Source organism: Sinocyclocheilus rhinocerous, unplaced genomic scaffold, assembly GCF_001515625.1.
Source record: "Sinocyclocheilus rhinocerous isolate Xijiao unplaced genomic scaffold, SAMN03320098_v1.1 scaffold365, whole genome shotgun sequence".
Classification (NCBI taxonomy): domain Eukaryota; kingdom Metazoa; phylum Chordata; class Actinopteri; order Cypriniformes; family Cyprinidae; genus Sinocyclocheilus; species Sinocyclocheilus rhinocerous.
Window position 1 is genome coordinate 15,167 of NW_015659915.1, and position 12,855 is coordinate 28,021.

General features: G+C 41.0%; 1 protein-coding gene across 3 annotated transcripts in view; it reads left to right on the forward strand.

The window, feature by feature from the left end:
- The first annotated feature begins 7,502 nt into the window (after positions 1-7,502).
- Positions 7,503-12,855, forward strand: part of LOC107724259 (gamma-aminobutyric acid receptor subunit rho-1-like) — a 9,276-nt gene continuing 3,923 nt past the window's right edge. Inside the window, exons 1-7 of one of the 3 annotated variants that reach the window (XM_016533099.1) lie at positions 7,503-7,666; positions 9,133-9,183; positions 9,440-9,546; positions 10,273-10,340; positions 10,849-11,072; positions 11,532-11,614; positions 11,808-11,948. In XM_016533099.1, the coding sequence (XP_016388585.1) occupies positions 7,551-7,666; positions 9,133-9,183; positions 9,440-9,546; positions 10,273-10,340; positions 10,849-11,072; positions 11,532-11,614; positions 11,808-11,948 (790 nt within the window). In that variant the 5' untranslated portion in view covers positions 7,503-7,550. Of the gene's footprint in view, positions 7,667-7,916; positions 8,164-8,803; positions 8,945-9,132; positions 9,184-9,439; positions 9,547-10,272; positions 10,341-10,848; positions 11,073-11,531; positions 11,615-11,807; positions 11,949-12,855 lie in introns of those variants that run through there. The other 2 variants (XM_016533100.1, XM_016533101.1) reach the window with 2 other exon arrangements.

Here is a 12,855-nt window from a genome sequence, read left to right on the forward strand (position 1 = left end):
GGAAACAGATGGTAGATTTATTTCTTCTGGAAAATCAGTGGTTAGGGGAGTGCTTAGAACAGGATAGATTAAATAATGACATGGGTAAGAGATGGGAGGAGACAAAGAATAAAATTAAATCTTTAAGCATAATGTATAGTAAAGAAAGGAAAAAAAATATGAGGAAAGAAGAGAGGGCGCTTAGGGAGAAACTGAAGATGGAACTTAGTAGAGCGGATGATGAAGAGGGATACAGTATGGAAAAGTATATTGAGGTGAAAATGGAGTTAGAGAGATATGAGAGGGAAAAGTGTAGGGGAGCAATTTTAAGGAGTAAGGCGAAATATGCACTGGAAGGAGAGAAGTGTACATCATATTTCCTGGGGTTAGAGAAAAGAAGGCAAAGCAAGACATACATACATACATGAAATAAATACAAAGAAGGGAGAGATAATAACAGACTATGTGGAGATATTGGAGAGGGTGCAGGAGTTTTATGGCGAGTTGTATAAGAGAGGAGGAGTGGATGAGACAAGCATGGATGAAGTATTGGAGTGCGTGGAGAGAGAGCTGAGGGAGGAAGATAGGATATGGTGCGATAAGGAAATAGAGGAAAAAGAGGTAATAGCTGCAATAGAAGGTTTAAGAAGCGGGAAAAGCCCGGGAAGTGATGGGATAGGGATAGAATGGTATAAAGTATATAAAAAAGAAGTAGTAACGATACTAGTAGAAGTATATAAGGTGATGGAGAGAATGGGGGAAGTACAAAATAGAATGGTAGAGGGTGTAATAACCTTAGTTTTTAAAAAGGGGAATAAATTAGATTTGGAAAACTATAGGCCAATTAGCTTGCTTAACACAGATTACAAAATACTTACTAAGGTGTTAGCAAATAGGATGAAGAGAGTGATAGGGGACATAATTCAGACAACACAAAGCTACAGTGTACCAGGAAGGGATATAGCAGACACAATTGGAACAATTAGAGATGTGATAGAGCATATGAAGAGGGATGGGAAGGGCGGGATAGTGCTAGGGATAGACTGGAATAAGGCCTTTGATAGGGTTGAGCATGCATTTTTATTCAAGGTGCTAGAGAAGTTTGGTTTTGGGGAGAGAATGGTGGGATGGGTGAGGAGATTGTATGGCAGCGCAAGAAGCTGTGTGAAGGTAAACGGGATATTAACTGACACATTCGATGTGGGAATGTAAATGTAAATGAATGATTGGGAAGCTAAGCTCTAGGGCCTCTTTAAAGGGAAGTCTAGCCCACATACAGTCACCCTGGTGGGCATGAAACGTCATTGATGACTGCTACTCTAGGAATTGACAGTTCTTATTAGCCACGAAAGCTGAGCTCCAGGGTCTCTTTTTAGGGGTATCTAGCCATCATACCCCCACCCTGGCAGGCACCCTAGCCAAAGTGGTTGTCTTCAGCCTTGTGGGGCAGCACAGAGATTCTGGAGGAATTCTCTGTCTGAAAAACCTGCGCTCAGTTCGGACTTCTATCCCTGTACATACTTCGGATTCACCCACAACCCTGGACAGCAGGGTGGAGCCAGATGTAAGGAGGAGCCAGACGTAGCAGAAGGGGTGGAGGGACGAGGTGCAGATGATGGACCAGAAGTCTGTGGCACAGGCAACTAACCAAAGTGGATGAGGAAGCTTAGTGGAGTCAAAAGGACGACGGTCAGGTGGAGGCCAAGGTGGAGACGACTGCTCAACAGGCTGAGGTGGAGTTACAGGTCTGGAGATTTGAGGTGGAGAACACGAGTCAAACCCCTTGGCTAAGTTGGCAAACAGTCAGCCGAGGTGAGTACACTGAGCACCGAACAGGTAACGTGAGAGGAGGCAAATGACTGGGCAGAGCAGACAGGGATTCACAAACAGCTTTCTTGGATGATGCAAGACAGACACAAATGTCAGGACCATGTCCATAGTCGACATTGAACAGGCAGGAAACTCAGGAACTTCCTCCTCGGCCGAGTTGGAACAGACAGAACTTTCACTTGGCAGACTCGAATCAAGCAGAGGAAGTGGGAGTGGGAGGCAGGGTGGGAACACAAATTCTAAAAATTCAATGCTGGGTGAAGAAATAGGCTTGGTGCAGGGGAAAGAAACAGGCAGGAAACACTCACTCTCTCAATCTATCAGGGCTCCACGTCATCCTCTAAAACTCCAACAGCATTCCCTCAGGGACAGACGATGTAGCCAGCTCATGCACCTGGTCAGACACTCCGTTGAGCTCGGGCTCTGAGGCAATATATGGTTCAGGTGTCGACACTGGCTCCAGCATTGCAGCAGACTCAAGCTCTGTGTCTGCAGTGGGCTCAGGCTTTTATTCCCCTGGGAGCATGGCTGAAGGGATTATTTGCGCTGTGTGGACTGTGGTGTTGTGATCCTCTCCATCTCACTGATGGCAAAGGAGGATCTGCAATGAAACAGGATCCAGTCCAGGTACTCCGTGAATGTCCCTCCAGAGTCGTCTCTGGGCAGACGTGCTTTTATCCGTGGATTCAAACCTGCCCAGAAAAACATGCAGAGGCTGGTGTCGTGGACAAGATGTTGAAGCTCCAAAAACCTCCTCCATATCTTAAGAGTATGTTCTTCTGTCAGCAAATTGTTGAAACATGGATGAAAAATAAACAGGATTTAAGGGCAGCAGTCCTTTTGTAATGGGGGAACTACTGAAGGCGAGCGTAGTGAACCCAAGTGCAGTTTATTGAACAGAAGTGAAATCCAAAATACAAACAAACAAAGACCTGACTTGACTTGACATGAACAGACTTGGCATAACAAAACCATGAACTCACCGACAGAGGTTACAGGAACAAAGCTAGACAATGGACAATGGCAACAAGAGAGCTATATACCAAACAAAATGGTTCTCATGAGACAATCCAACCACTGTGAAACAAGACATATGACTAAAACAACCAATCACAACATGACACATTGAACAAAGGAACCAATAATGCTCCTAAGGAGTTATTCACCATTAAACAAGAGGAAGAAGAAAGAACCGATAGCAGGATCACATGAGGGCAAGGGAAACACATGACATGACAGAAACCATGACTAGGAAGAAAACAAAATAAAAGAACATTGAACATGAAACAAAACCCAAAACCAACATTACACCGTTGTTTAATAACAAAATAAAAAAGATAATCAAAGATAGGGTTGTCAAAAGTACAGACTTCGGTACCAGTCGGTACTGAAATGTAAAAAATGTGACAATACCAGCATTTCCTGCTAGCATTTTCAGCGCTGAGCGGATTCTTAAACACCTCTAATTGGCCATTGTGTTCACATGTTCGACAGATATGTCTGTTGTGATCATCACTTCAGAAACTTCTTCTAAATATACATCTTTCACGCTCTTCACCGAGCGCTTACACAGATACACATGGGACTGTTTGAAAGCTGCATCTGTCAGCGGATCCATCTTTAAGCAGATATATTAGGGATCCTCTGATTGACACGTCTTTCAAACGCTGCTGTGTGTATCTGTGTTAGCACTCGATGAAGAGCGTGAAGCGATGATCATTGTAGCCAATCACAGACATATCTGTTGAGCACGTGAACACAATGGCCAATTAGAGGTGTTCAAGAATCCGCTCAACAGCCCTCAAAATGCTAGCGGGAAATTTGGTATTGTCACATTTTTAGAATTTCAGTACCGACTGGTACAAAAGTCCCTACTTTTGACAACCCTAACCAAAGATAACAAAAATACTCAGGATATATCTCTCAGGAATCACTAGCAGCGGGAACAGAACAGCCATTAAAACATTGACAAAAACAGACAATGAACTGAAAGAGACACAGAGCTTAAATACCCAAACAAACCAATCAATGAAATTAACTCAATAAAAAACACGGAAACAGATAAACCCTGACACACATTTCTTTCAGCATATTTTTTTTTTAATTGTGTTCTGAAATGAAAACTTAGTAGAGTTGGCTCTCTAACTTTGTTGTCCTCAAAAATCGACATTCCATGTATGGTCTTATACACAAATGTTATCATATTTGGCCACAGAACAGCAATTGTGAGTAAATATTCTGTTATCTTTGCAGTAACATGATATAAAGACTGATTAAAGCTGTCACTGGTTTGATTACCTGAGTTTCCACAGTCTACACTACAACGTGTAGACAACCTTTTCCATTTTGGAGAACCTTGGTTTTACTGGAAAAAAACAAAACAAAAACAAACAAACAAAACAAAATACAGAGAGAAATAGATGCGGTTTCAGTTTATTTGGATTAACATGAACATAGCCTACAGTATGTGTTCCCATTGTCTCATGTTTTGGCCTGGTCCCTCTTGTTATTAGTCCCTACCTGCTTTTCTGTTACTCTTCTGATTTCCCTTTTATATTCCTTCTGTGTACTGTATTCTGTTCTGGTTTATTTTGTGTGAAGTCTCAACTTGGTGTTGTCAAGTCTTGCTAAAAATTACAGTTTGGTGACCCCTACGGAGACGACATGGAGCCCAGGTAGCTGGTGCCCTACACAGGCTCCTGACTCTGTGTATAGGGAGCGGAAGGACTGTCTGGGCCCTGTTGTTATTGCTCAGTTTTGTTTTGTATTTTCCCCTTTTTACATTAAAGAACTAAATTTTGGTTCTGTCTCAACCATGTTCTGTGACATGAAATGTAATCAGTTATTTAGGTTATCAGGACAAATTCCCATAGTTCATCATTTCCGAATCACTGCTTTAGATCAGTGTTTCCCAACCCTGTTTCTGGAGACACACCGACACTACACATTTTCAAACTTTTCCTAATCAAACACACCTGAATCAACTCATCAGAAGAGACTCCAAAACCTGGATGGGTCAGATAAGGGTCCTTCTAGGGATAAGGGACACTCAAAATGTGTTCTGTTGGTGTGCCTCTAGGAACTGGGTTGGGAACACTGCAAGTTACTGAGCTATGCTTTGATTCAACCTCCCAACTTTTCTCTTTTTTATCAAAATGTGTTTTTTACCTTGCCATCACTTATTTTGCAATCAAGCAATCAAGATGTTTTTAACATTTCAAAACACATTATCATGTTAGCAGACAGATTACATTTTCACATGTGACCAACAATTCCTCAACAAATATAAAATATCATTTTCAAATATTGTCAAAATATTCATCTGACGGAGGTGAGAGACCTGACAGAGTGGACATATCTGATGGGGGTGATGAAAACTTGAATTTTAAGTCATTTTAACTAATGCATTTAATCAATCAATTACTGTATTAAAACAAACACAACAAACAGTGAGTATGTTATTGTTTATAAAGCTTTTTTCAAGACTCACATTTAAGTATTTTGATATATCTTTGGAACACAAATGATCTATTTTCTCTCATCTCAGAACAGTATGTCTGCTGTGCATCTGCTATGGTAACAAGGTAACTTTTAAAAACAGTAATATGAACAAATAAAACAATTAGTTGTTACCTCTATCCATTTTCATTCACCAGGATCTTAATATTCAGATTTAAACATCTTAAAAAATGATTCAAAATTATCAGAACACATATGAACTGTATTGTATAGTATATGTACTATATAGTAATGTATATAGTAATTATATAGTATATGTTTTATCCAGTGTTTTGGGTTCCCTCAGCCTTATGTTCCCTGAATCTTATGTTCCCTCAACCCTAACTCTGTTAGACGTGATGACTATCAATCCACAAAAGCAATATGTGCAGTCAGGTCACATATTTAATATTTATACATTATTAGAAAAATTAAACATTTTATATTTAATATAATTAAAAATGACTTGAAAACCGCAAAAATATGATGACTTCACGCTGAATGTCAACTCTATCATTGGCCCGTCACCAGTGTCAGACAGAAAATCTGACAAATTTGGCATTTCTTTCACAAAACAAATGGAGTTCATGTAGTAGCCATTTTAATTTCTCTGTTGATGCGAGATGCTAATAGAACCTGCTTCAGTAGAATAAAATGTTCTAAACATTTCAAATTATTTCCGCAGAAATTGGAAGATGGTGTTGACATATCATGATTGTGACACAGGAAATATTAACATTAGGATTGAAAATATTCTAAAACTATAAATTTACCAGAGTCTGTCTGACACTGATGTACTCTGGCAAGGGGGTCCTTTAGAGTGACAGCTGCCCCTGATATTGCCTGATTTTAATACATTTTAATAAATGTCTGATGGTGTTGACAAAAAGTGGGGATACAACTTTGAAACCTTATTAAACATGCATGCGTCATTGAAAAACAACCTTGCTTTGACATGAGATATTATTAAGTGTTGCCTTTGATAAAACAAGCTCTTTTTCATCATTCAGGATTATCACATGCTTTTTCATTTCATAATTCCACAGCAACTGCTCTGCCATTGTTTTCTTCTGCCTGCCATGCATCAGTCCTTGCAATTACTAGATGTAATTTATAGTTACCCATTTACCCAGAGATTTGGGATTGTAGTAGTGATGTTCAGTTTAATGACAAAAGTATGCTTCCTTCCTTTAATCAGACAACTGTGTGTTTTACTGGAGACACACAGTCTCTGTGGAGGGAACGTCTCAGCTGTGTTGTTCAGACGCAGATGTACACAGACTGCATGAGGCCAGCAGGCAGAAGGAGCTAAAAACATTTTTATCCATTTTATAGCATATGAATGATTGAGCCCTTCTCTGTGGACACACTGTTTTAGATGTAGTGAGAAGACAATAAGTGTCATAGATTTGATATAATAATGATCAAATTAAATTGAAGGGGATAATTGTGTTAAATACATTCTATTATTAATCCCTTATAACATTTACAATTGAAAATATTTAAATTTTTAAACCTAATAGCAGTTACTGAGCATGTTTTGTCCCATGTCTGAAGAATCAGTGACTGTCTAAAACACACACACACACTGAAGGTTTGGCTTTGAGGATCATTGATCAGAAAATGAGAAACTCAGAGCTGGCGCTGTGATCTTATCTCCCTTCCTCAATTTCTGATCAAGTCAATTAGGTTTATTTGTGTAGCGCTTTTCACAATACACAGAGCAGCTTTACAGATTATAGCTGACACAGATATTGTGGTATGTACTAATAATGTATGTGATAAATAATTACTTATTTTGTGGTGTAAATCCATAATACTCTTTTTAGTGCTTTAGTCGCCCAGTGAACAAAACAAAGGCAACTCGGACAAAAAAATAATCAATTTTGGTGTTATACAGGAGGAAAAACGCTTTGGGAGACATTGGGAAACATTAGCGTAGATGCCACTGGTTTCTTAATTTAGTGATACTGTTATAAAATGTTTCTCGGCTCATGAAATGGCTTTGTTGAGGAAGAGGAGCGCCTGAGTTTGCCCCTCGGTTGACTAAATGTCCTGTAAGCGTCTACTCAGTGACTCTTCCCTTACTCTTCTCTGTGATGATGCTCAGGATTATCACATGCTTTTTCATTTCATAATTCCACAGCAACTGCTCTGCCATTGTTTTCTTCTGCCTGCCATGGACAGACGTCCGTGTTCGTTTGGGCTGCAGAGCGCTGAGGATGTGAACACTGAACAGGGATATGAGCACCATGCAGCTGGAGACTGTGTTTGTGTTCATCTGCGTCTGTCTGCTGGGCGCCGCCGGAAGATCGGCCCACAGAAGAGGTCCCAGACAGGAGCCCTACAAGCAAAGCAGGTAATACCTCTGTTGTGAACGCGGCCTGTCGAGTGCAAAGGAATGAAATCAACTCTGATGGGAAATAGAGTTGTACTTTCTTCCATCGCAGGCAGAAGGAGCTCGAGTGTCTCTCTCGTCAGCATCCTCAAGACTGACCTCGCCAGAGACATGCAGAGCACAGTATCATTAGGAGAATTGGTTTGAGGCGGTGCATTACGAGCAGAGCGCATCCACCACTGCGGTGGGATCAAATCTGTGCCATCTGACGCTCAAGGATTTATGGGTTTAGTCCAAATTGCTTTTCCCAGTGTGGAGATTAAGCTGTGTGATGTTAACAGGACAGACGTCCGTGTTCGTTTGGGCTGCAGAGCGCTGAGGATGTGAACACTGAACAGGGATATGAGCACCATGCAGCTGGAGACTGTGTTTGTGTTCATCTGCGTCTGTCTGCTGGGCGCCGCCGGAAGACCGGCCCACAGAAGAGGTCCCAGACAGGAGCCCTACAAGCAAAGCAGGTAATACCTCTGTTGTGAACGCGGCCTGTCGAGTGCAAAGGAATGAAATCAACTCTGATGGGAAATAGAGTTGTACTTTCTTCCATCAAGAAGCAGTGCATAGAACATAGAAAACAGATAATGATGAAATGAACAAGTCTGTTTTGTTGTGTTTAAATCTGACGATATTCTGTCTGCCTGCTTGATTAATGCAGGATTTCATATCAGTGTCTGAAGCTTCACTTTCACTCATGTGAGTCTTACTCTTCTCATGTGTCCAGAAGGCGCTTTTTTCCACTATAAAGATCCTTTTGTGCAAGGGAAGGGTTCCATGGATGTTTATGGACCCATCGATGCCAATAACCAAACTTTATTTGTAAGAGTGTATGATCTCCCTGTGTCCGGATCCGGTATGTGATTGTCACGATGTCAGACGAGTGTTGTGTCAGTGGAGGAGACACGCTGCTGGTTTGCTCTGGAGAACAGAGAGGATTTCTGCTGAGCGGATTATTAACCAGCTGCCTGTGAGCGGCCGCAACCAGCAACATCACATCAAACATCACTTCACGCTCACGGCTTCTCAGCTGTCATCGGCACATAATGATGAGCATGATGTGTTTGATCTGAGCTGAACATCAAAGATGCTTTAAAACAGCTCAGATGTATGTGATGCACGCTCGGGAATTATGCTGTTCAACACAAGCTGGCAGAGAGCGAAAAGTACAAATGTGTGCTGCACTAAAGCAAACACTGAAGAAATAACCTCACAAATGATCAATATCACAGATGAAGTGCGACACCTGTGCGTTTGTGTGCTCGTTTGTTCAATATTTTGTCAAATGTGAGCAATACAAGTGCAGTACCATTGAAAACCTGCGATCATGTTTACATCCACTCCACCGAATCAGTGCAGAAATGCAGGAGAACGGTGTGCAGATCCTGTTGATTGCTGATATGACAGAATTTCATTTCATTCTCTTTATCTTGTAGATTATGGAGAGAAACGACACGAGTGGATGGAGGAGCCCAGAAGCCTGGCAGGTACAACATCATTCAATTTGGATCTTTACACGATCTCACAGTCTTTTGTTAGTATTTCTATTAAAACACTTTATGGTTTTATGGGATTTTAAATATATTTTTTGCTGTGGAGAAGAAATCAAACTTCTAAGATCATAATCTATAATTGCCATACACTGTTGGATGCATCTTCTGAAGCGTCTCATTGAGTCCCTCGTCTGCACAGAGCTTTAGCTGACAGCTTTGTCTAATAGTTCTACTCTTATTGTCACTGTAGCCCAATCTTCAGAAGAAGTCCAGACATGACAAAATCTCCTGTGACCAAATCTGAGCAGCTGTTGAGGATAGATGACCATGATTTTACAATGAGACCAGCATTTGGAGGTGAGCATGAGCCACACATAACATCCAGAGATCTGCAGTGATTGCCGAGTCCCGCACGGACTTGTGTTGTTTATGGTTTCACGGCTAACACACTGCAGACGTTTGATGCAACACATCTCAGAACGTTTGTCTTGCCATTATCTTTTGTATTTATGGATGCTTCTAATTGCTTAGTTCATGTTATGCTGTCCAACTCTACCTAAAACAATAGACACACATTTATGCATTTGTCAGGCTCTTTAGTTCAAAGGTATGCATTTTTATCAGGAATCAAACCCTCGGTGACGCTGCATGTGAAAACACCTTCGTAATCCAGCTTCACAAGGCATTTCCACTGCAGAGAAGAGCACGAGTTTCTTTATGACGGAGGCATCATAACTGACTGCTGATAACATTACAACACTCTTTACATGAGCTCTTCAGCTTTGGCTTGTCGTGTGCGTGTAGGAAAAGGAAAACAGAGCCGGGTGTCCAGATGTGAGACGGCAGCACTTTGATTGGTCGTGACCCACTTGTGTTTGAGCGCTCGTGTCACAGACGATAGTGAGTCTGAGCTAAAATAGGCCACAGATACTGCAGCATTAAATCCCGTCTGCTCACAGAAAGAGAGCGCCTACTGTAATATCTCATGATAATGATATATGCTTTCATTTTAATGTGTAAAAATATAACCGACACAAGTGAGGAGCGGAAACACAATTCTTGTCTTTGACTGTGCTCTTACAGGACCTCCGATCCCAGTAGGTGTGGATGTTCAGGTTGAGAGTCTCGACACCATCTCTGAGGCTGACATGGTGAGCGCTCGATTAAGAGCATGCCATTATTATTGTTATTGTGAGTCTTCTGTCAATCCTTAGAATCGACAGACATATTCACTGAAAGGAATCGGCTCATACGCTACATCGCTATCACTGCGTGTTGATTTCTACAGTTTAAAATAACAAGGACTGATATGGTTTTATGAAATGGAGTAGTAGTAAAAAAACTACATTACTGTCTGTCACTGGTCAAATACAATTCTTGGGATTGTAACTACGGTATATTTTGGGAATCTTGTTTTTACTAAAGAAAATAGTAATGTAATCAGTTGCGAGTCATGTTTAAAGTCCTATTTCCCATAGCACTCTGTTGTTTAGTGGTTATTAATCATTAAATGTAACATTGATGTCGTAATGCTTTGCGTCATGCCTCACCTGTGGTAAAACCACTGCGACGCACAACCTCGAGTGACTCTAACATCTGCTGCTTTAACTCTTCTCGCTTCGCTTTTAATTGTTTTTACCATCTGGTGTTTCTCCTCAGGATTTTACCATGACACTGTATTTGAGACATTACTGGAAAGACGAGCGCTTGTCCTTCCAGAGCACCAATAATCAAAGCATGACGTTCGACAGCCGGCTGGTGAAGAAGATCTGGGTGCCCGACATGTTCTTTGTTCATTCCAAAAGATCTTTCATCCACGACACGACAACAGACAACTTGATGCTACGAGTGTATCCCGACGGAAACGTGCTCTACAGTCTGAGGTGAACGCTTTCAGATCAACCTGACAGAGAGATGCTAATGATCTCAGTCAATGAAGAGACTCTCTAATCATCTCATTCCTTCTCACCTGATGCGCTCTTAACAAATGTGACCCTGGAGCACAAAAGCAGTCATAAGGGTCAATTTTTTTTAAAATTGAGATTTATACATCACAATAAACGAGCTTTCCATTGATGTATGGTTTGTTAGGATAGTACAATATTTGGCTGAGATACAACTATTTGAAAATCTGGAATCTGAGGGTGCAAAAAAATCTAAATATTGAGAAAATAATCTTTAAAGTTGTCCAAATGAAGTTCTTAGCAATGCATATTACTAATCAAAAATTAAGATATATTTATGGAAGGAAATTGACTAAATATCTTCATGTTTCCACTGGTCTGATGTGTGTCAGCATGCCACTGGACGATGTGGTGAATCTGACTGTTGTGTTGTTGTAGAGTGACCGTCACTGCCATGTGTAACATGGACCTGAGCCGCTTTCCTCTGGACACACAGACGTGCTCACTGGAGATCGAGAGCTGTACGTACACAAACACCGCACACATTTATCCACGTCGCCTCCTCTGACATCCACGTGCATGTGGTTTTGTTGAACTGAAGAAATAAGATGCATGTGGGGCAAATGTGCAGAGGCCAAGCCCTTTTTCTACCAAAGACGGTGATTTATTTGAACTAATGGCCGCTGATGCGGGTTAAATGTGTTATTATTTCAGATGCGTACACTGATGACGATCTTATGCTTTACTGGAAGAAGGGCAACGAGTCGCTGAACACCGATGACAAGATTTCTCTGTCCCAGTTTCTCATCCAGAAGTTCCACACCACAACTAAGCTTGCGTTCTACAGCAGCACAGGTAATGCTTCAGTGCTCTCAGATGCTCGTCTGAATGTTTAGCGCAGATCCTTCAGCTTGGCAAATAAAACAGGTTTCAGAGTGAAGCGCCACCAAATCCTGTGAAATAGTCGCAGTGGCTCTGGACATGTGTCTTAAAGCTCAGATGTTCTTGGTTTTCATCACTGGACAAAGCTCATCTCCAGTGTGAATTGCTTCTGTTCTTGTTCTGCCTGAATACTGAGGTTTGCTGGGAAAGGCCCTGGTGACTCTGCTGTTCAGGTGAAGGTTGTTGGTCTGAAGGTCACTGTGAAGGTGTCACTCATTCACTGACCGACACAGCGTTTAGGTAAGAAGGTGCAGACCCAGAGATTCAGGCCGCCGGAGACTGAAGAACAGATGGGCTCGGGATCATCTACAGCTGGAGCCTGGAGCAAGAGCTGAGCATCTGGCTTCAGTTCATATTAGTCCGGGTTATTTTCACACGAATACACACTGCTGTTACAGAAGGGCTATTCATGCTTTAACTAGTTTAACTTTTTAAAAAAATGAAAATTTGCTGTTAATTTTCTGGTAACTTCACAATACGGGTGCACAAATATGCATTAATTAATGCTTAACTATAGTTGCACAGATAATCACGAGTTAATATGTGACCCTGGAGCACAAAACCAGTCATAAGGATACATTTGTTTAAATTGAGATTTATACATCATCTGAAAGCTGAATAAATAATCTTTCCATTGATGTATGGTTTGTTAGGATCTGACAATATTTGGCTGAGATACAACTATTTGAAAATCTGGAATCTGAGGGTGCAAATAAATCTAAATATTGAGAAAATCATCTTTAAAGTTGTTCAAATGAAGTTCTTAGCAATGCATATTACTAATCAAAAATTAAGCTTTGATATATTTACGGTAGGAAAT